Source organism: Rhinolophus sinicus, linkage group LG02, assembly GCF_036562045.2.
Source record: "Rhinolophus sinicus isolate RSC01 linkage group LG02, ASM3656204v1, whole genome shotgun sequence".
NCBI classification, from domain to species: Eukaryota; Metazoa; Chordata; class Mammalia; order Chiroptera; family Rhinolophidae; genus Rhinolophus; species Rhinolophus sinicus.
Genome location: NC_133752.1, coordinates 130917966 through 130939892, shown reverse-complemented (window position 1 = coordinate 130939892; position 21927 = coordinate 130917966). Strand labels below are relative to the sequence as shown.

Genomic DNA, 21927 nt, shown 5'->3' with positions numbered 1-21927 from the left:
AATTCCACATAAATGAATGTCATACACCTCAAAGAAGCCTGCTGAGGAAAGGCTGTGTAGCAATGGCCTGGAAGCAGCAGTAGGAAGCTGGGAGGATTTTTGGTCCCCACATCCTAAGATACAGTGAATGAGGGTAAATGAGTACCTTTAGCCTAAACTCTTTGCCAGGGATCAGATGTCATCAGGGCCAAGAGAAGCAGCATGGTATAAAAGAGTTCTCAAACTTTGGCTATACCCCAGAAAAACTGGGGAGGGCTGATTAAAAGCGTGGGGAGAATATTGCAATGCACAACAAGATGTCTGAGTCACTGGTATAAAGAAGAGAGAGAACCCTGAGTTGAATTCACTTCTTCTATTTACTAACTCTGTGAATTTAAACAAATTACTTAATGCTGGCCCTCAATTTTCTCATCAAAAATGCATACTCTCCAGGATCCTTATGAAGTAAACATCATGTGAGAACATGCTGGGGGTTGCTATACCGTGCCATGGAAAATACAGGCCATGAATTGCTGTAGTGAACTGGCAGAAGATAGCTGACCTCTTCGAGTAAGTGGAATAGTCCAACATACAACTATTAGGCTCCCCCAGTCTTGGGCAGGGTAGAAGCTAAAGGGTGAAGGTTGCTATTGGTAACTACACACCAGCTCTCTCAGCCTCTCCAAACAAGAGCTGATATTCCTACCCACAATTTGCAATTCATACAAAGATCTTTGCTCAGCTACTGAGTGGCTGCTAGTGCAGCTGCTGAAGCATATGACTCATTTCTTGAGATCACCCCAGCAGAGAGGCCCTGAAGGAACTTGATGGCATGTACAGTTAAGAACTTCTCTCTTGCCTTACTCAAATCAGAACAGCATTACTCCATAGAAAAACAGAAAAGGTAGCGACAGGCAGATCGTTATGCTGAAATTGAGTTTACTCATATTTGAACCCTTATTGCAATAGCTTCCTAAGTAATTTCCTTGCTTTCTTCCCTGCCCCCTACACTGTATTCTCCTCCCAGAAGTCAGAATGATCCTTTTACAGCGTGAGTCAGTTATGTTACTTCTCTGCTCAAAACCCTCCAAGAATTTAATCTGGAGATGAGCAAGGAGGAAACAGCCTCTGCATTAAGTTTCCACTTTTCTTGTGTGGCAACAAGGTATGGGTGTTTTAAAGATTTCAAATATAGAATGTCCAGTTACCCTCTTGGTACTTGTGCTAATTTCTACCTCAAGTACCATCATCATGTGGGCATTGAGACCATATATTATTTTAAACATCAGAATTATATATATATTATTATATATAAATATATATACATACATATATATAGACATATATATATCTGATTCCACATATTGTCAGAGAACCAGAGCCGGACACTAGTTAAGGCAGTAAAGATAAATTGTGTTCAGAAACTATTGCAATGGGGGAAAAAGACCACAGTATAGAACTGGGATCAATTCCGGATACGACAGAGACAGCTGGGCTTTTATAGCCAAGGAGCAGAGTTGGGGAGGAGGAAAGGGGTTGGTAGCTGGAAAATTACTAAGAGCAGGCCAGCATGATCAGATGTCAAGGGTGGGGACTGGGGAATTTGATTAGATATTGAGAGTGATCAGTATCAAGAGTAGGTGAGATGCTCTCTAAACTGACTTGGCGGGATTCTTGCTAAAACTGGTCTATGCAGGTCTGGCAAGGATGGGCGAGGGGCAAGACTGCACCTAGAGCTTAGAGAAATCTGACGATTTACAGAACTAGTGTTTTAACAACTAGGAACAGGATTTGCAATCAGACACACCCTATGTTAACATCTTACTCGTGTCATGCTATTGGTCCAATTATTTAACCTCCTTATGTCTCAATATTGTCATCTGTAAAGTAGAGATAACGATATATATCTCGCACAGTTATTGTGAGAGCACAGTGAGATAAAATAATATGAAAAAGCCTAGCTTGGTACTTGTCACCACTGCTGCCAACTGACCTAAACTAACATGGCCTCAAACATCGGTTCTTTTCATCAAATGGGTAACCTCATGCAGTGGATGCTAGTTAGACAAATCCTGTTAATTGTCTGAACATTCATTAGTAAACAGTTATAAAAACAGTGCTGCTCTGTCCTTAGACATTCCAACCATACAAGTGTATGAGAGGCTCACCTGAAAGACATTTGAAATCAGGACTGGCCAGGTATCAAGTCAGGTCTGAGTCAAGGCAGGGGACTGACCTCTAGAGAGCTGTGATTGGCTGCTTCTTGACACCTTATTTATGCAATGGAAGGAGGGCATGATATTCCTACAAACCATCCATCTTGAATGCTACTCACTTCACCAGTAGAAATTACTCTTGACCATTTTCTGTTCTAATTAACAAACTCTGGTGTCAACTTCCATAACCATCTCTGAAGTGTTAAAATCACCGCTGGAGTGCAGATTTCTGACTAGAGTACTTCAGAGCCAACTAATTGTTCATAGGATATAGATTAGAGTTCACTTGTATATAGGGGTCGGACAATTAAGTTCATGAACTTTTCACCATGTAAGTGCACAGTGGAAAGTTTGCAAACTTAGTGGTCCAATCAATATCGTACACTGGCATACATAAAACTGGCTTATACCAAGTTATTATTATTGCGTGCAGTGTTATCACACAGACCATATAACAGCAATGTGTTTGTTTGGTTGATAAATAGTATAGTCTTTCTCCCTTTCTGGATCCTTTATCTTTGTCCATCCCCACCTACCCATTCTCATTCTCAATACAATAGGTGAGTAGAGCCTTTTGGAGCCTAAATATTTCTAGAATCAAATTAGAGAGGAATATATAGGGGTATAAGGAATTCTACATCGTCTCTCCCCAAGAAATAAGAAAACTCATCATGTATGTAAAAGGATACATCTAGGTCAAGTTAAGATGTTAACTAGATAGTCCAACCACTGTGTGCTGATATGAATCTTTAAAAAAAGTTTTTAAAAAGCATTTTGCAAAACATTTATAGAAGTAAGAGATGTGTTTTTACTTAACCACCAGAACCTCTGCAAAAATTGAGACTGTTATTTCTGGAGATTCCACAATTTCCCTGGAAGCATCCCCCAACTCAAACAAAAATCTGACTCAGCCTCATAAAAATCTCTGTTGTAATAGGTGCGGTGTCACTGAGAACCACTGAAAAGACAGTTAAGAGCACAAAAGGAGCTGCAAACCATATATGGAGAAACCCATTTTTTTCAAACTTGTGATGAACTCATGTTCCACTTTCTGTTCTCTCACAGCTGAAGCAGGCTGTGCTTTGCAAAACAGAGAGCAACAAGCACAGTCTCAGAACCGGCGGCGGCTCTGGATTCCAGCCTCCTGGGGCGCCACGCCAGACTGAGGATGCGAGTCACACTCGCTGTGACAGCCTGGACGGTTTCTGTAATCTCCAGGTACTCGTATCCAGCAAATGGCTTACCAGATATCAACAACGAAACATTTATCAAAGACTGTGTTCGAATTCATAACAAATTCCGATCAGAGGTGAAGCCAAGAGCCAGTGATATGCTATACATGGTAAGGAAATTATCAGTGTGTGTGGCATTAATTTAGTCAAAAACAAGTAATGTGTATCAGTTTGGGAGGTAAACCCTTGGTACTTGAGTGACTTTTTTTTTTTATTGTGGTTAATGTGGTCGGTAAATTCACCATCTGTGATCAAAACAAACCCAGTGTAGTTCTGACGAGCTCAGCCAGCACATTTTACTTCTCTTTTGGACACTCCCTGTCCTCTGGTTATAGATTGTACTTCTCTTTTTGGTTACTTTCTTCTCAGTTTTGTGAGGTGTTTTTTGGTTCGTTTGTTTTGTCTCTCCTTTTTTTCGGTGCCAGCAAGGTATTGACTTTCTCAGAAAGACACATGGAGTGTGGGGAAAAGATGGTTGATTCAGTCTCGCTTGGGTTTGCATCCCAGCTCTGTGGCTTTGAGACGCTTAGGCAACAAAGTACTGTGGTTATTAAGTTATACAAAATATGTGAAAGACAGCACAGTGTTTTGCACATACCGGTATCCCCTGCTTTTCGAAAGTTCACTTTATGTCACTTCGCTTTTACAAAAGACCTACATTAGTACCTGTTTTTGCTTAACTGAAAGAAATCTGAAGTGGATTTCACTTCTATGAAAACAAACAAACAAACAAACAAACAAAAAACAATGCAGAGAGCAAAAATAGTGTGCAGTGTATGTTTTCCAGCCCTCACAGAGGCAGCGTGCAACCTGAGCAGAGAGAGTGGCCTCGCCAAGCTCCTTCCCAGGAACCACACTCAGCATCTCAGCCTCAAGCCGCCATTGCTTTGACCTATGTCTGTGAGCACCTGTGCTTTATCTCAATTTATTTTGTGCATCCATTAGCAAGATGTGTCGTAAGGTAATTGCCTGTCCGCTTTATACCATTTTGGCTTACCAAAGGTTTCATATGTCTGCTCTACTTTCAGATAGCGGGGGGGGGGGAACCTGTAATAGATCTTCAGTGTCTCTCACTTAAATTCTAAATTCCACAAAATTAGATGATCATGTGTCCTACGAGCTCTAGTAAATACTCGAAGATGACATTTATAGAAAGAACCTGTGTGCAGTGAGTGGTTCTTTCTCTATTCTTGTCATCACACCTCATGCTCCATTCAAATTCCCACTATACTCACTCCAGTTACATTGCTGGATAACAGGTTCCATTTTTGACCCTCCTGTTCTTTAATGTTTATTTTTGCAGACTTGGGACTCAGCACTAGCCCAGGTTGCAAAAACATGGGCAAGAAATTGTCAATTTGCACATAATATACAGCTGCAGCAACCCCACAAGCTGCACCCAAATTTCACTTCACTGGGAGAAAACATCTGGACTGGGTCTCTCTCCATCTTTTCTGTGTCTTCGGCCATCACAAGCTGGTACAATGAAATTCAATCCTATGACTTCGAGACTCGGAAATGTGATAAGGTCTGTGGCCATTACACTCAGGTAAGGATCTGCCTTGTGTTCTACTTTTGAAACTTTCTTTTTAGGGGTGAGGAGAAAACTAGAATCTGGTGTTAACAAAATACACAAGAAGCTAGTGCAGCTATAAATATGAAAGCGTAGGGGTTATTTTTACTTTTAAAAATGAATAAATGGAGCAGACTCTAATACTAGAGGAGGTAATGGTTGAAGAGTTCAGTTGTGTGGACACAGGTAAAATGTAAGGCCCACCAAGGCTTTGAATAATTTTGATAACAGCTATCTTTCCTTGGGGCTTTATTCCATTTGCGAGCAATCAAAGGACCTTATCAGTGAATGGATTTTCACGTGTGAGTGCCATATAAAATTTGAGGCAGTTGTTTTGGGATTATAAAATTGGGAGAAATAAGCCTCTCAGACAGATTGATGCTTTCATATCCTCTTATTCTTTCAAACATGGACTGAGAACCTATTAAGTACCACAAAAAGGAATAAAACAAGTCCCACCCCATATGGAGAGGCCAAGTATAAACTTGTAGAAACCATCCTGTGGCTTTTCTGCCCCCAAATCAATGGTATTAGTCCCGAAGCCACATTCAGAGCCTCCCACTGAGATTTTTTTTTTTTTTCTCAAGCTGGTTTTAGCTTTCTAACCCTAACTCAAGTTTGCAACATGATGAAAAGAAATCCCTAGATAGCTTCTTCTGAAGTTTGCTTACTATGCTGCCTTCCTACGCGGGACACATTTTGTTTATTTACTTTTATTTCCTGCCACTCCTTGTGAAACCAAGAACTAAAGGTACTTAACCTATGTTTGACTCGTTTGAATGTACCACAATTTATTGAAATGAGGTATGATGGCAAAAACATTTCTAACAAGGCAGTTAACTTGGAATATCCAGTGTTTTTAAAGCGTAAATGTTGTAGTTCAGCCTTATAAAGGCTTTGATCTCACTGGTATTGTTACAGGTAAAACAAGTTTAGCACAGTTACAGGAGATTATTATGATGAGAAGGAAAGGACTGATTTCAGTACAATTGTCATCTCAAGCTTATTGTAAGAAAGGAGGGGCTATGAAATCATCAGGAGCATTAGTCTGTTTCTTGGAAATATAAGTAAGCGTTCTCTAGACTTATCCCATAAATCATCAATTTTGGTTTATGTTTACAAGCAAATTTGTCCAGAAAATAAATTATGTTGGATTGCCACAAGTCCTAGAGGACAAGAAAGCTGGTACTTGTGCCATTATGCATTACGGTGTTTAAATATCCAGAAATAATTGTCAGTTTGAGGGTGGCAACTCTCATTCAGGCAGTGTTTACGCTTCTCCTCTACACCACGCACTTTGTAAGACACTGGTCATATGTCTTGGTCCAGATTCCTAAAAAACAGAACCTGAGACAATAGCTTATGTGCTAACACTTTACTGGGGAGTACAATCACAGAGAAGCAATTGTGAGAGAAGAACTAAGGAGTGGGCGGGGGAATGAGGGACACAGCTGAGAAGGCCCCTTAGGAGCTGACCTTATTTGGGGAGAGACATATTATGTGTAAATGGACATATTATAGTGCATGGCTGGCACAGTTTAGAGAAACTAACAAAGTGCCATGGGAGCGAGGAGGACAGAGCATCTTATCTGGCCAAAGGGAGATATGGGGACATAAGAGTTGTTCACAGAGCAGGAGACATGAGTCTGCTCTTGAAAACGAAGTGAGAGTTTGTCAAATGAAAAGGAAAGGGAGAAGAACTCCAGGCAACATGAACAAGACTAGAAGGTATACAGTGTGTACATGTGAACCTGGTACTTCAGAAGAATGGCCAAGAGCTCAGCATACCAATTATATAGAGATCTGAAGGCCGTTAAACTGACAACAGACTTGTAAACTATGCCAGTTAGGGCATTCTATGCCCATCATTCCAGAGAGCCAAAACTTGATTTTATGTCATATAGGCCTGAAATTTTAGAAAGCGCCCTCCCCAAATTAACTAAGCTTGCTTGTAAAATTTCCCCTTACATCTAGGGGCAAAAAGGAAGGCCAATATTTTGGACATGAGAAAACTCATTTCCTAAAATCCATTTCCTGGCACACAGATATCAGAGCCCAAGCCGAGTGATCCTAACCTGTTCATCTTAAGGGACCACTATATTCCATCCCCAATTCAGAAGAGGGACCTTCCTCATGCAGCCGTGCCCAAGGACTCCCTGGTTCTGGGAAGATGCATCAGCAGCAATCACTTTTTAAGAGAGTGTGGTACTCAGCTCTCTACGTTTAAGATCTCATTCAATCCTCACCACAAACCTCTGAGAAAGGCACTATCTCTATAGATGAATAAACAGCCTCTGAGAGGTCCAGAAGTTGTTTTCCTAGTGTCATTTAGTCAGTAAGAGGAAGAGTTGGGATTTGGGTATCAGGTACGTTGTAAGAATTAAATAATATGATGTATGTAAGCTATGTAGTGAAGTACTAGTATGTAATAAGCATTGAACAAAAGTCAGATCTCTTCCATGAGCGGGTTTTCCTCCAGTTATATTTGGAAAAGGCTCTGACAGCTTAGTTAAAGACTGCCTGTTTTCATCCTTGCATGAAACTTTGCTGGGAAGATTCAAGACTACTCAGTTGTCATTCTAAATTCATGCTGGAAACTACCTCAAGCAGATATTATAACCTCCCACCTATTTTCATCTTCTATTAACACAAAGCAAGCTACTTTCAGACTGTGGCCCATAAAGGGTAGTTGTACAATATAAAAACAATAAATTCAGATCCATTATTACCTCATAAAAAGGTGTGAGAGTTCTTGACATGTTAACCCAACATTTCAGCTCTGTTTTCACCAAGGATAGATTTGCATTGTGGGAGAATGTTGGTATATCAATATGGAAGGTTATTCAAATTAGATATTTTGTTGCCCTCAGTACAGCTTTGCAAAGTTTGGAAATAGTTTAATTTAAATATCTGGGCGGGGCAGCAGTTTAGGTTTGGTAGCATTGAGAATGCCCACTAGATGGCACTATTGGTCTCATTTTTGTTTTTATCCACCCACCCCTCCCCACCCCACCCTCCACCCCAACCCTCTTGAAATTTTTGTTATTTTTTACCCTCTCAGAACCAATGCAGGTGTGACATGTTTCACAGTTTCTCTAACTGGCTTTTTATGCATCGCAAGTTTACCATATCTGATAACGAACTAAAGAACGGACAGGGGAAGTGGTGGGAAGGGGTTGTTAGCCAGAAGGGAGAGGCATGCCTGCCTCCACGGATTTCCCCAAATGAAACATGTCTGTTAGAAAGGCATAGAGATTCATTCCTGGTTCTGCTAAAAGGCAAAGCACTCCGAAGGCATCTTGCTTAAGCCGTGGGCTGTCCTCACAGTACTTCCTGCTGGTCAGGGAGAATGAGATTCCAAGTTTCAACTGTAAAACTCAGGGGCAACAGCTGAGGCTGAACATGATGCTGCATGTAAAGTGCTTCACACTAGCCTGGCACTGGGTAATTTCTCAATAATGAGGAGCTCTTATTTTTTTATAATTGTGGGAGTTTTTATTTACCATATTAAAAGAAATGAAAAAAGAAACAAAACAAAATAAACAAAAAAAACAGGAATCTGCCTGATAAAATATAATCTCAAAAACTTTAAAGTGGAAAAAAACTAGCTATAAGAGAAGTAAACATGAACATTTGCTGAGTGTTTGCTATGCTCCAGAAGCTGTTCTAAGCACTTTCTTATTAGCCCATTTAAAATGTCAAAATAAGCCTGCTGAGTTGGTGTTATCCTCGTTTAAAAGACAAAGAAGCTAATGCCAAGGTCACACAGTGAGTGGCTGAGCTGGGATATGAACTCAGGCTTTGCAGATCCAGAGCTCATAAACTGAACCCAGAATTTGAACAGCCATGAAGCTTTTAAAAAGAGACCAATTTGAATGGATAAATAAACTGTGGTACATCCATGCAATAAATACAACTCAGCAATGAAAAAGAGGGACTACTAATGGATTCGACAATATGAATCTCAAATGCTTATGTTAAGTGAAAGAAGCCAGATTCAAAAGCTACATTTAAACCAATCCCATTTGTATAACCTTCTGGAAAAGGCAAAAGTACAGAGACAAAAACCAGATTAATGATTGCAAGGGGCTGGGGGTGGGATAGTGCCTGACTACAAAGGGGCACAAGGGAACTTCTGGGGGTGATGGCTCTAGATCTTAAATATGAATAAAGCTACACAAATATATGTTTGGCAAAATTCATAGAACAGTACATCTAAAAAGGATGGATTTTACTGTATGTTAATTACAACCTGACTTTTACAAAAAGACACCAACTAACACACAAAAATGAATACTAACTAGCATTTGCACACTCTTGGAAAAAAGAGACCCGAAATCGAAAATAAGGTAGAATATGGAAGAAAAGCATAAAACATTAAAAGTTGAGGGGTGAACCCAAAGATTAAGAATACTTGAGATACATCTACCCAGGAAGAGGTGCTCAAAGACCAAAGGATAAAACTATATAAAATGAGCTAAAGTAGTAGTAAAAGGAATACAGGCAACAGTGAACCCAGTTAGCATGCATAAGAATCCCCAGAGGAACTTGTTGAAATACAGATTTCAAGGACAATTCTGATTCAGTCAGTCCCTCTGAGATGGGTCCCAGAAATGTGCATTTTAAACAGGTAAAATCACTTTGAGATGCGGTGAATAGAAAGTAAGACTTTTTTTTAAATAAATAGAAAACTGATTGGAAAGTAAAAGTACAAGGAACAAATCTGAGAATTAACGGCCATAAAGCTAGGACCTCTTAAAGAGATAGAGGCCGAACCATTTGGTTACCTGGAGTTCCCTCCAGGGGATTCCTGGGTGTGAGGTGAAAGGAAAACACCCCACTTGGATCAGGGAGCAGGGCGGGCTGTCCCTGCCCAAAGAGAGCACTGCTCGTCTGTGGGAGCCCAGTAGCTGCCTTCCCAGATCCTCCCCAGTTGCCAAACCAAGGAGGACAGAAGGAGGAGCAGCTGCACTCCCTGACGCTTTGCCAACTCTCCCTCGACCCTCCTCTGCCTCCTACCCCACCTTTAAGACTTAGAGAAGCTCAGACTGCATCCTAGGCTCCCCTCTTCCCTTAGTTTATACTCTTTCCCCGGGGAGCGGTTTTTATTGATTTTTTTTTTTTTTTTTTTTTTACGTGATCTTGATCATTTTCTGCAGCCACAATGGCCTTGGGTCAGTTCTGAGCCTTTCTCACCTTGGATTCATCGGTGGATGGCGCCCTCTGCTGGAAGACTGCGGGCTCTCAGACCAGTTCCCTCCAGCTTCATTTCCGCCTCACCAATTCAGGGCAGGGCCCATGCTATATATGTCTTTAGCACCCTTTGCTTCCTCTGCACAGTGGTCAGAAGCCTGCGAAATGGTTTCATGATGACTTTTCTCTAGGCATCCACTGGCTCCAGCCCACTCACTTTTGCATCCCCCAAGTTCAGCACAATTCTTGTCACAAAGATGCAAAACAATTAATGAGTAAAAAATAATTTAAAATGCAATTTAGTATCACTCTAAAAAGGAGTGCTTTAAATGGCTTTTAAATACTTTTTAAAATATTTTTAAAATACTTTTTAAGTGCTTTTAAACACATTTTTCTTTAGGCTTCTGTGATACCACTCTGTTGAGACAAGCTATATAACTTGTGGGGCCCAGTGCAAAATGAAAATGTGGAGCCCCTTGTTTGAAAATAAGGGAAAACTGCCACTAAATGTGCTAAAATGTGTGACAGCCTTGAATTAAATCAAGTATGCAGCTCTTCTGATCATGGGGTCCGGCTCCCTAGAGCTGGCTGTTCTTGGTTTCCCTCCGATGTCACTGACCGCTCCTTTTAATCTGCTTTGCTGGCAGTTGTTCTTTATCCCACGCTTTCATTTACTTTTTCTCTGCTATTATCTTTGCCTGTGTGATCTAATCTAGTCCCATGTGTTCCAGATTTGTATCTCTAGTCTTGACCTGCAGATGTTTCTATCCAGCAGCCAAGTCAGCCTGCATTTGGACCTCTGACAGGCATCTCAAAAGCAACACGACTTGAACAGAAAACCCCATGCATGCTCCCACCCACCATACTCCTTCTGTAGTTTTCCTCACCTCTACAAAGGTGTTTGGGCCCAAAACATTAACTTGATTTTTCTCTTTCCCTCTTGCCCCACACTCAAAGGAAAAGAAAATCCTTTCCGCTTTACCTCTAAGCTGAACCATGAACCTGACCAGTTCTCAAGAGCTCCGCTACCTTCATCCACGAGTGATCTTTCTTCTGTGTCTTGTACCACTGAGACAGCTTCCCAAGGCCCCTCCCTCTTTCTTCCCTTGCTTTTCTCAGTCCATTTACTGCATAAAAACATGGGATCCTCCTCTGATGTGAAAAAGAGCCTATCACTCATTTACCTACGAGATTCCCCAGGACCTGCTCTGCTTCTGACCTCATTACCTCCGACCCTCCCCCACTCACTGGATCCCAGCTCTGTTGGCCTTCCTTCCGCCACTCACATCTCGGGACCTCTGCCCTGTGGGCTCCCTCCGCATGGAATACTCTTCCTCCATCATATAATTGTCCTTCACTGGCATTCTGAGGTCTGCCTCCTCATCGTTCTCCAGCTTAAATGCCACCTCCCCAGAGACGTCTTCCCTGAAGACCCAAGTTAAAGCACCCCCCCTCTTCCCTATCAGTCACTCTCTACCATGCCACTCTGTTTTATTTCCTCACTGCACTTTCAAAAATTATCTGTTATTCATTATATGTTTATGTCACACACCGACACACACACCATTCATAATAATTTACAAGTCTTGTTCTGAGCATCTGAAAACTTCTCTGGTGGTAAGTGTCCTAACTAGAGCGCGTATACCTCACCATGTTTATGAAGGCCTAATCATACTCAAATGTGCTTTTTATATCTTTCGCTTATTAAAAATCCGTTTTCTTTCAGGTTGTTTGGGCAGATAGTTACAAAGTTGGCTGTGCAGTACAATTTTGTCCTCACGTTTCTGGTGTTGGCTTTTCTAACGCAGCACATTTTATATGCAACTATGGACCAGCGTAAGTGCCCAAATCAACCTCTTTCTGAATTTTTTAAAAAATTATTTAAAAAGCATTAACTTCATTACAGAAAATAGAAATAAAGTGTAGAAAAGAAAGTTAATATGACCCTTAATTTTTCTGCCCAGAGATCTATTCCATTAACATTCTGGTATATTTTTCTTTATATGTGTGTTTGTGTGTGTGTATGTGTGTGTAAACCCTTTATAAATACTACCTGAAAACACAAACATATTTTTAAGAGTAGCAAGACTAAAAGGTTTTCAGGGACACAGATTAATTGGATATGGTACAGCACAAAAATGGTACAGCACAAAATGTATGATATTACTACATTTATTGGCTTATTAAAAACTTGGCAATTTTTACAAAATTTTCAAAACAAACATAACTCTGAATTGAATTCCTCAGTTTATATAACTTATTTCATTTACTTTTGACAGTCTTGTTTTTGAAATGGATGCAGTTTTTTCTCTGTTTGGAAAATGGGGAAGACACATGACATCTCCCCCACCTTCCATTAAACTTACATATATGTGCTTATGCCTCATACATATATTTAGAAAACTGAGATCATACTGGAAATACACGTTTTCCATTTTTTTTACTTAAAATTATACTATGATGAGTATTTCCCTGTCATAAAAATTTTAAGCATGACATCAATAGCTATAAAATATACGAGCGATAATGCTTGTATAATGCTTACCATGTGCTACATACTGCTGTAAGTGCTTCGCATATATTAACTCACTTAACCTTCACAAAAAGTCTATGAGACAGGTCCTGTTACTGCCTCAGCTTCTTATAAGAAAACTGAGGCACTGAAGGGATGAGTAGCCTGCCCAAAGTCCCACAGTTAGTGAATGTTGCAGCTGGACTGTGACCTGGGCTGTCTGGCTCTTGATGACCACACAACAGCTCATCCTATTGAAGAATTTGATTGTTCCCTGTAATTTTTATTTTTAATCTATGATGAACAACCTCGAATATAAGTCTTTGGTCACATCTATTTCCTTACAGTTCCTAGAAATGGTATACTAAGTAAAAGGTGTGATCATTTTTAAGTTTTTTAAAAATACATAATGTAAAATTGTCCTCCACTATTATTATATCAGTTTATACTTCCTCATCAGTACTGGATATTATAATTTCCCAGTACTTTCTAATTTGATAAAAATGGCATTTCATGTTTTCTTTTGCATCTCTTTGACTACTAGTGATTATCTTTTTACTTATTAACATTCCTTCTTTTGTGAATCATATGATTTGCTCATTTTTCTACTAGAGTGATTTTCTTAATGACTTGTGGTACCGCGTATCCCCGAAAATAAGACCTAGCCAGACTTTTGGAGCAAAAATTAATATGACCTGGTCTTATTTTAATATAGGACCAGGTATAATATAATATATAATACCAACTCTTATGTTAATTTTTGCTCCAAAAGATGCATGAGAGCTGATTGTCCGGCTAGGTCTTATTTTCGGGGAAACATGGTAGTTGCTTATATTTAGAAGCTTTTAACCCTTTGTCATATATAACAATTTTTTTCTTTAATGTTGCCCTCAAATTTCATTTGGATTTTACCAATGTTTGGCATTCGTGAAGATTTATTAGAAAAAAACCTCTCTCTCTTTCCTGAAGTAATGTTCAGAAGAGATGTTTGATAGTCTGTGGGTGGGAGTGAGGAGACTGAAAATCAGGTGTCGTTCAAAAGATAAAAACTTTTACTTGAAACCCCAGGGTCAGAAAATAAGGGAAACCCAGAAAAAACTAGCCAAAGCCATGTCAATCAGTGGTTACTTTTCATGACATTTATATAGCTTAATGGTTAAAATACAGGCTCTTGAGATCTACTACTTTAGGTCACTTACTGTGTGACCTCAGATGAGTTACTTAACCTCTCTGAATCTCAGTTTCCTCTCTCAAAGATCAGGATAATAACAGTGCCTACTATTATTGAGTAGCTATGAAAATTACATGAGAAAGCTATGTAAAACACCAAGTATATGCAATGCTTGGCAATGATGATTGTTTGAGAAGTGTTCATAATTGTTATTGTTGTTATAATGAAATACAAATGTGAATTCTCCTGGTTTAGTCACTTTACTTACCTTCAGAGTTATAAACAATATTAAGTTATAAAACTTGTAACTAGCTATAATGCTTCTATAAAGACTGAGTAACATTCATCTATTCATACAAATAAATATATTCATACATTCAATTATTCAACAAATATATTTGTTTACTGAGCTTCAAAGGACAACAAGCCAAACACAGTCCCTGCCTTTATGAAATTTACAGTTATGGCGCAGATAGGCAATAAAAATATAAATAATATCACTGACTGTGATAGGAATAATGAAGGAAATAGAAATAATACGGTAATCGACACTGTCAATTGGCAGGGCCGTTATCTGAGCTAAAACGATCAAGGAAGAGCTTTCGGTGATACGTTTAGGCTTTGGCATGAAGAATGAGAAGGAACCAGATACGTGAATAACTCCAAGAACAGATGTCTTGTGGAGAAAACAACTACAAAGCTCCTACAGGGAGGATTAAAGAGCAGACAGGAGACCAGGGTGCCTGGCCCCCTGAATGAGACACAACTGGGAGAAAAGCAGCTCAGATCTTACAGGGCCTGAGCGCCATGGCGAATTTCACTTCGTTCACATCACAAGAGGAAGCCATCCAAATAGTTAAAGCTAGTGAGTCCTGCGTTACCTATGGCAAGCCGCCTGCATGACGTGTGGAGGATAGATTGGAGGGTATACGTGGGAAGTACAGAGACCAGTTAGAAAGGTCCTCACTTCGTTCTGAGCTTGTTTCTTTTGTATACAAAACATCATAGGCCCCCATTCAGCGTAATTCTAAGAAGTTCACTATCCTCCCCAATACTTCTGAGATTTCCTCAGAATGGGGTGTGGTGTGTTTAATTCTCCTTCACCTGTATTACAGCTCTGGAGCGATGCCCTCAGCTTGTTTCCAGTGCCCAGCAGTTTTGACCCCTCTCCTGGCTGCTTCTATAACAGATAAAATTACTGAGTACTCCTCCTGTGCTAGGCACTGTTCTAACTATGAATGAATTCATCTTTACAGTGTCCATATGAGGATGATACAATTATTTATTTATATCTCTGACCTACCATGTTTCCCTGAAAATAAGACCTAGCTGGGCAATCAGCTCTAATGCATCTTTTGGAGCAAAAAATAACACTGGTCTTAGATTAGATTAGATAAGACCTGGTCTTATATTAAATTAGATTAGATAAGACCCGGTCTTATAGTAAAATAGTATAATTTTTTTATATTAATTTTTACTCCAAAAGACACATTAGAGCTGATTGTCTGGCTAAGTCTTATTTTTGGGGAAACACGGTCTATTATCCCAAATACAGAAACAACTCTCCTTTATTCCTCTAGGACCTACTGAGCAAGGCTATGCTGTGTAACAGAGTAGTGGATTAGTGAGAGAGGATTCTAACACAGAAGAGGAAATGACAATCCTGTCAAATAGTCTAGTACTTAGTACACTCTGGCCGCCACTGCTTGGGGACCCTCACTCATATCTATCTTTTTCTTTAAAGATCCGTCTTTTCTCTTCCTCAGTGTCCCAGGCCCCCAACTCTTTATCTCTCAGGGGAAACACTAAAACTCCCCGCTTCTCTATTGGGTAGAATACTTTAAGTCCCTTTGTCTCAGTCACTCCCATCTAGACAAATCCAGGCCTGCCAGTCATGTTTCTCCCAAGATGAATTCTGCCATTTCCCTAGAACTCACAACTGCCTTCTTTTTAGCTTGTTTTTGAAGTAGCAATTTTCCTTTCTTCTTTATACTTTGCAATGCACAATTAAACAAAGAATGAAGTAGCATAAATGGTTTTAGTGAAACATCCTAGAACTTAACCTCTCAATGAGTATTGTGCTTTCTAACAATGAAAGATATTCCAATGAGTAATGTCCATTTGGACATCGTTTATACTTGTTATTAGAGTTGCCACTGCATTTCTTTGACTACTTTCCACAGTGTAGAGTAAGCATGAGGGGAAATTTAATTTCTGAAATAACCTAATTTAATTTGGAGCCAAAAGAGATTAGAACATATATTTTGGGTTGGAAATGAGATGTTAATATAATGTTTCCAAAGGGCGAGTTCTTAACTTTGGAGGTAAATGTATAGTATTACGGGAGTCCCTGAACTTGGATTAGAAAAAAAGTAACACCTTTATTTTCACTAACCCCTATTGAAAATAACATTTTATTATGAATGAAGGTAATACTCCAGTCATATCAGCAACATCTGTGACTTCATATTAGCATTATTATATCTTTGTAAATATCAGATGTTTTCATATCACATTCCAGTTGCGGCAGATTATCACAAAATATAGTTTTTATTCATCACTACTTTGAATTTAGTGTAATTATTAGACTCCCTGCTAGATCTTATCTAATTCTTAATAAGCAGATGTTACTATAGCAAATATTTTTACCATTTTGATAATCAATTTAATTGGTTTTCTTTATAATCCTATGAACTTTATGCATTTAAAAACAATTTTCAGAAAGAGTCCATAGGTTCCCTCAGGCTGCCAAAGGGTACTATGACACAAAAAGATAAGAACTCCTTTCCAAAAGCAGAGATCCAAAAAGGATTAGTGCAGTGGCAAGTTCACTGAAACAAATACACAGCTTCTCATCACTGCTACTCAGAATATATTCATGGGGACATAAAATGTCCGGATATTATTTCACTTTTTAGTCTGTGACCTTGGTCAATTCCTTACACTCTGTGCCTCAGCCTCTAGCTATAGAATGCAGATAAATAAGTAATTGTATCATCCTCATATGGACACTGTAAAGATGAATTCATTCATACTTAGAATAGTGCCCAGCACACGAGGGGTACTCAGTAATTTTATCTATTATTCATAGCACATATTTTATGTGAAAACAAATGACACTTTATAAATTCCATGATTGCTTATGTTCTTTTGTTAGGCACCTACCCAGACAAATGGGTAGTTCTTATCCAATAAAAACTATGGAGCCTTGTAGACTGAGGAGAGTAAAAGTGGGTCATGCTGCCTTTTCTAAGGCGGACAGTGTTTGGATGGCAGTTATCATACAGGCCAGACAGTAAGCAGAGCCAGCACTGCCCTGAAGCCAGGCAAATCTAGGTCTCATTCTGACTCTGACATACATTGTGATCTGGGGCAAATTCCTTAATCTCTTAGAGCTTTAGTTTCCTCGCGTCTAAAATAGAAATAAAAACAACTTCCTCCCAGAATTCTCTTAAGAACTAAATGAGATGATGTAGATTAAGGCAGGTTCCTAGACAGAGGCACGTAGAATGAACCCAAATGCAGCAGGCTTCCATTTCTCCTTCCCTCACTCCACTTCTCCTACCAACCCTCTGAATCTGTGGGCTTCCATCCTATGGATTTAGTCAAGGATTCATAGTAAATTGCAATTGAAAAAAAAAAAATCTCTTCTAATGGACAGTTTCTTCTATTTTATAGAGGAAATTACCCAACTTGGCCATATAAAAGAGGATCCACCTGCAGTGGTTGCCCCCAAAACGACATGTGTTTGGACAATCTCTGTGGTGAGTAAAAGAAACAATCTCTGATAATACAATGTGTTGGGAACTACTGTAAGTTTCTACAGTTAAGAATGCAAACGTGTCTTATCCTCATATCTATTTTTAGGGAGGCTGGCATCAGGTAGCAATCAAACCAAGGGCTCATTGTCCTTGGAATGAATGTATGTTTAAGATAAATTTAAGGAAGTAAATAATACCCTTTTCATTTAGCTCTAATCAGCACCAAAAAAAATGACATGTTGGAAACTGTAGATCCAAGATTTGCTCATGTCAACAAGATCAAAAATTTGTGTAACAAAGATAACCAAAGGAATAGAATTCTGAATTTTCTGATACTACGTTCCAAGGCAGTCTTGGCTTGTATTTTCATCTACAGAACTAAACGAATGAAATAAAGCTGCAGTGTGGCACTTTTTGTTAGCAAAACAGCACCTAATGAATGAAGAACAATGTAGAAGGCCAATGACGATAACGTGAAGGATGTTTTAGTAAAAACTTCCCGGCAAAATTCTGCTTTGCAACTTTGAACTGTTAATACATAATTGGCCAAGAGTTTATTTATGGTTCCTCTTCCAGACACATTCCTTTCCATCCCAGTATATTTCTCATTTTTCCCCGTGGTGTGAAGGAAGGAAACCTGTTAAGCTAGTGGAGTGGTGCAGATCCTGTAGTACCTTTGTGTCCACATCTGTAACCAACTGACCTTCTCAGAGCTCCGGGCTGGGGTTGGGCGCTTAGAGCAGGGGCGGGATAGCATGGACCGAATTTAACTGCGTAAATTTTGTTTGGCGAAAGTGTCCCACTGCTTACATGTTTTCTAAGGTCCCTACTAGGTCTAGAATTATAAAATTCTTTTAAACTGCTTGGTCCCTTCCTCCTGATTTGTAAACACTGAACTCTCAAGTGTTCAGTGTACTACTCCAAGCACAGCAGCACTTTTTTCACCAACTTTCTGAGCCTGTCATTTCTCTCCCAGCTCAACCATTCTTGACTTCACTCATATCAGTTTTGTTGTGAGAACTCAATAACATGTATGTACATGTATATATTTTTTTTTTGAACATGGACCTGGCAGACGATAGTACTCAATAAATATCCATTTTTTCCAAATTCATCCTCCCTGTAATCCCAAATCTTGAATTTACTCATGGTGTTTCGGGCGTTTTTTTATGCCAAAATTTTTAGGTGATGTTTTTATGCCCATGAAGAAAATCAGTGACGAAAACTGGGATAGTTATTATAAATTATTTAAAGAATAATTGTTGCCATTAGTTAGTTGTCTGTCTTTCCCACTGGATCCTAAATTCCAAATATGTAGGAATTATGCCAACCTAATTTACCTTTATATCTACGATGGCTATTCTGGCTGGTAAATAAGCACTAATAGACTGCATGTTTTCTAAAAAAAAAAAAAAAAGGAATAAAAAATTTCATTTTGCAAATCTAGATAATTAGTAATGACACAATGGTAACATCAAGAACATTGCTGGAGTTTTAGTTTGTGATCTTGGAGATCCAGCTTGAGATGGTCTCTAACCTTGTAGAATAAAACACAAAAAACTAAGGCTGTATGTTGAATAATAAAAAGCCCCTGGACTCAAGAAAAATACATGCTAACTTGCATGGGGGTAAGGGTTAGAAGATAAAAGATTTATTTAAACAGACTTCATCTCTGACAAATTATGGCAAACACTAGAGGAAAAAATTCTTTTGTGGTCTTCTCAATAGTGTTGATAGGTTCAATGAATATCCATGGAGGCTAAATCAGGGCAGTTTTGCAAAATGTGCTGGGCATACTGAAGATACACAAGACTATTTAACTAGTGGAGTCAATGGAAGAGGAGACCAATGTGTCTTTATGGTTGATCGATCATAAATAGTATCATTCTTCTAAGGGAGGAATTTCTTTTCAGGATTATATTTTAATAAATTGCTCACTCTGATTATTAATAATTCTTTATCTTTATTTTAAAATTCTAATGTTTTAATTTTATTTTAATTATATTTATTATCTGGTAATTATGGTATGTAAAATGACTTTCCATTTATAATAGTGGTATATAAAAAATTTATATATTAAGTTCATATTTAAAAAGTTGATTTGAAACTATCAAGTTAGTGCAGGTAGCACAAAAAAATCTTGACAAACACTGCAACAAAGCCAAAGCGACAGTTAATTATAATTAGAGACTTGGCTTTTTAAAATAAAACAAAAGCCTTACCGGTAACCTACTTTTTAAATTGTTTTCTTCTGACTTTACAGCTAACCCACAGCGAGACAAAGTCACACGTATGTATATAAATCTTAAATTGTTTCACTAAGATCTTTGGAATTATGTTACTGCATTATGAGAACCAGTTTTAAGAGGATATTGTATGTTTGTTTCACAGGTTACTACTCCATTGTGTATCCAGACTGGCCACTGTCTGTACGGAATAGATACCTATCTCTCTTTCTCATTGTTAGTCCACCCATACTAATACTGAGTGCTATTATTTGGTCAAGAACAAATGGCCTCATTTAGTTCTTTTGGACTAATATAATCCAGAAAAAAAATTTAAAAGCTCATTCAATATGACTTCTTAAAAAAATAGCAATTACTCTAGATTAATTAAACTCTAAATATCTGGTTTTCCTCACTCTCTTACAATTTGACGTCTTTCTGGTTTATCACGTTCTCAGACTCCAAATACCATAGTAATTAAGAGATTTAAGAGACCTTGCTCTTTTTTGCTTGTGGGTTGTTTAATCTTGGAAGAAAACATAAACTGAGATTACAAAAAGAAACAAGCCTAGATGTTCACTAGTTATCAGTAGAAAGAGCACTTAAAAAAAAACAAAACAAAAAAAAAAAACACCTGCATTTATTTTCCTGAAAATCAAATGCTGGGATATAATTATATTTAAAGACTAACCAATGGCAGACAGCATATTGTGGAACCTCTCAGCCATTATCACATCCTATTATTTCATCCATTATCACATCCTCCATTATCATACCTATTTCTGGTACTTTTTCCATCAGCTTGTAGGGAAATGTAGAGCAAGCCCTCTAACTATACATGTAATTAATAAAAAGTTCTATATGAGGAGGTCCAAGATGGCAGAGTACATAAACGCAGCGCTTGCCTCATCCCGTGATCACATCAAAATTACAACTAAATTATAAAACAATCAGGATGGAGAACCATCTGAAGTCTGGCTGAACAGAAGTTTTATAACTAAGGATATAAAGAAGCCATGTCGAGACTGATAGGAGAGGCGGAGACGCAAAACAGGCAGGCCCCACACCCATGTGTGGCCGTTTAAAATGTGGAGTGATATCTCGGCCACAGAGGTTCCCCATGAAGAAGCGAGGGACCCCAGAACCCACCAGACTTCCCAGCCTGGAGTACTGGTGTCGGGAAGAAGAGCCCCCCACAACTTCTGGCTGTGAAAAACAGTGGGGATTCTGACCATCCAGGTGGAACACAACGCCTAGGGAAACCCAGACATCCTCTCAAAGGGCCCGCGCAGGCACTCACCCTGGGCTTCGGTGGAGGTCCGGTGACTCTGGAGGCGTTGGAGACATATGGGAAGAGTCCTTCCAGGCAAGGACGGGACAGTCCCGATTTTCCCTTTGTGGCATCCTCTTCCCATGCAGCTGGCAGGTGGGGGCCATCTTTCCCACAGGGTGTTGAGTCCATCCCTACAGGCCAAATCTGAATCTGATTGGCCTGGTGAGCTCCACTGCTCCACTCTGCTGACTCACTGGGACCCTGCCCCACTCAACTTGCTTACTGCAGGAGGCTTTAATTAGCAGCTGAACCTTATGGGAGTCAGCAGGTGGCAACAGGCCTCGGAGTGTCCTGGCTTTTTGCAGAGCTACTTGAGACCCAGTACTGGTGGCAGCCGTCCTCAGTTTGCAACGTGGCCTCTCCCACTCACCTCCAAGTACAGCACAGGCAGCAACCAACCATGAATCATTTTGTAGCTCCTACCAGGGACCCCCCTGCCAGTCACAGGCAGTGGCTGACCTGGGCCTGCACTGGAGCCCCTCCCAAGAGGCCCCAGAACCAACACACTTGGAGGTTGGCTTCAAACCACAGCAGAGCACCACACAATTAGCCCTACAAGCAGCACACAAACGGTGGTCTCAACAGGCACCAGAGTCTAGTGGGGCAAATCCCACTCTATGGGGTAAGCCCCCTGCACAGCAGCCCATAAGCTGTGGGTGTGGGCAAACCCCACAACCAGTCAGCCTGAGGCTCAACACCACCCACTGATGTGCCAATAGCAATCAAAGCTCA

At 39.5% G+C, this 21927-nt stretch overlaps 1 protein-coding gene across 1 annotated transcript; it reads left to right on the top strand.

Moving 5' to 3' along the window:
* The first annotated feature begins 3245 nt into the window (after positions 1-3245).
* On the top strand, positions 3246-20288 carry GLIPR1 (GLI pathogenesis related 1). The gene is made up of 6 exons (XM_019755069.2): positions 3246-3537; positions 4731-4976; positions 11920-12029; positions 17555-17640; positions 19901-19927; positions 20029-20288. Exons 1-6 carry the CDS (start codon positions 3364-3366, stop codon positions 20160-20162), a joined length of 777 nt encoding a protein of 258 aa, XP_019610628.1. The 5' UTR covers positions 3246-3363; the 3' UTR covers positions 20163-20288.
* The last annotated feature ends 1639 nt before the right edge of the window (positions 20289-21927 follow it).

What these genes read in the sequence shown, in the direction of transcription:
- GLIPR1 (XM_019755069.2), top strand. Translation starts at nt 3,364, where the DNA reads ATGCGAGTCACACTCGCTGTGACAGCCTGGACGGTTTCTGTAATCTCC. An exon ending in CCAGTGATATGCTATACATG is followed by an intron (nt 3,538 to 4,730) that starts GTAAGGAAATTA and finishes TTATTTTTGCAG; the next exon opens with ACTTGGGACTCAGCACTAGC. An exon ending in ACAGCGAGACAAAGTCACAC is followed by an intron (nt 19,928 to 20,028) that starts GTATGTATATAA and finishes TTTGTTTCACAG; the next exon opens with GTTACTACTCCATTGTGTAT.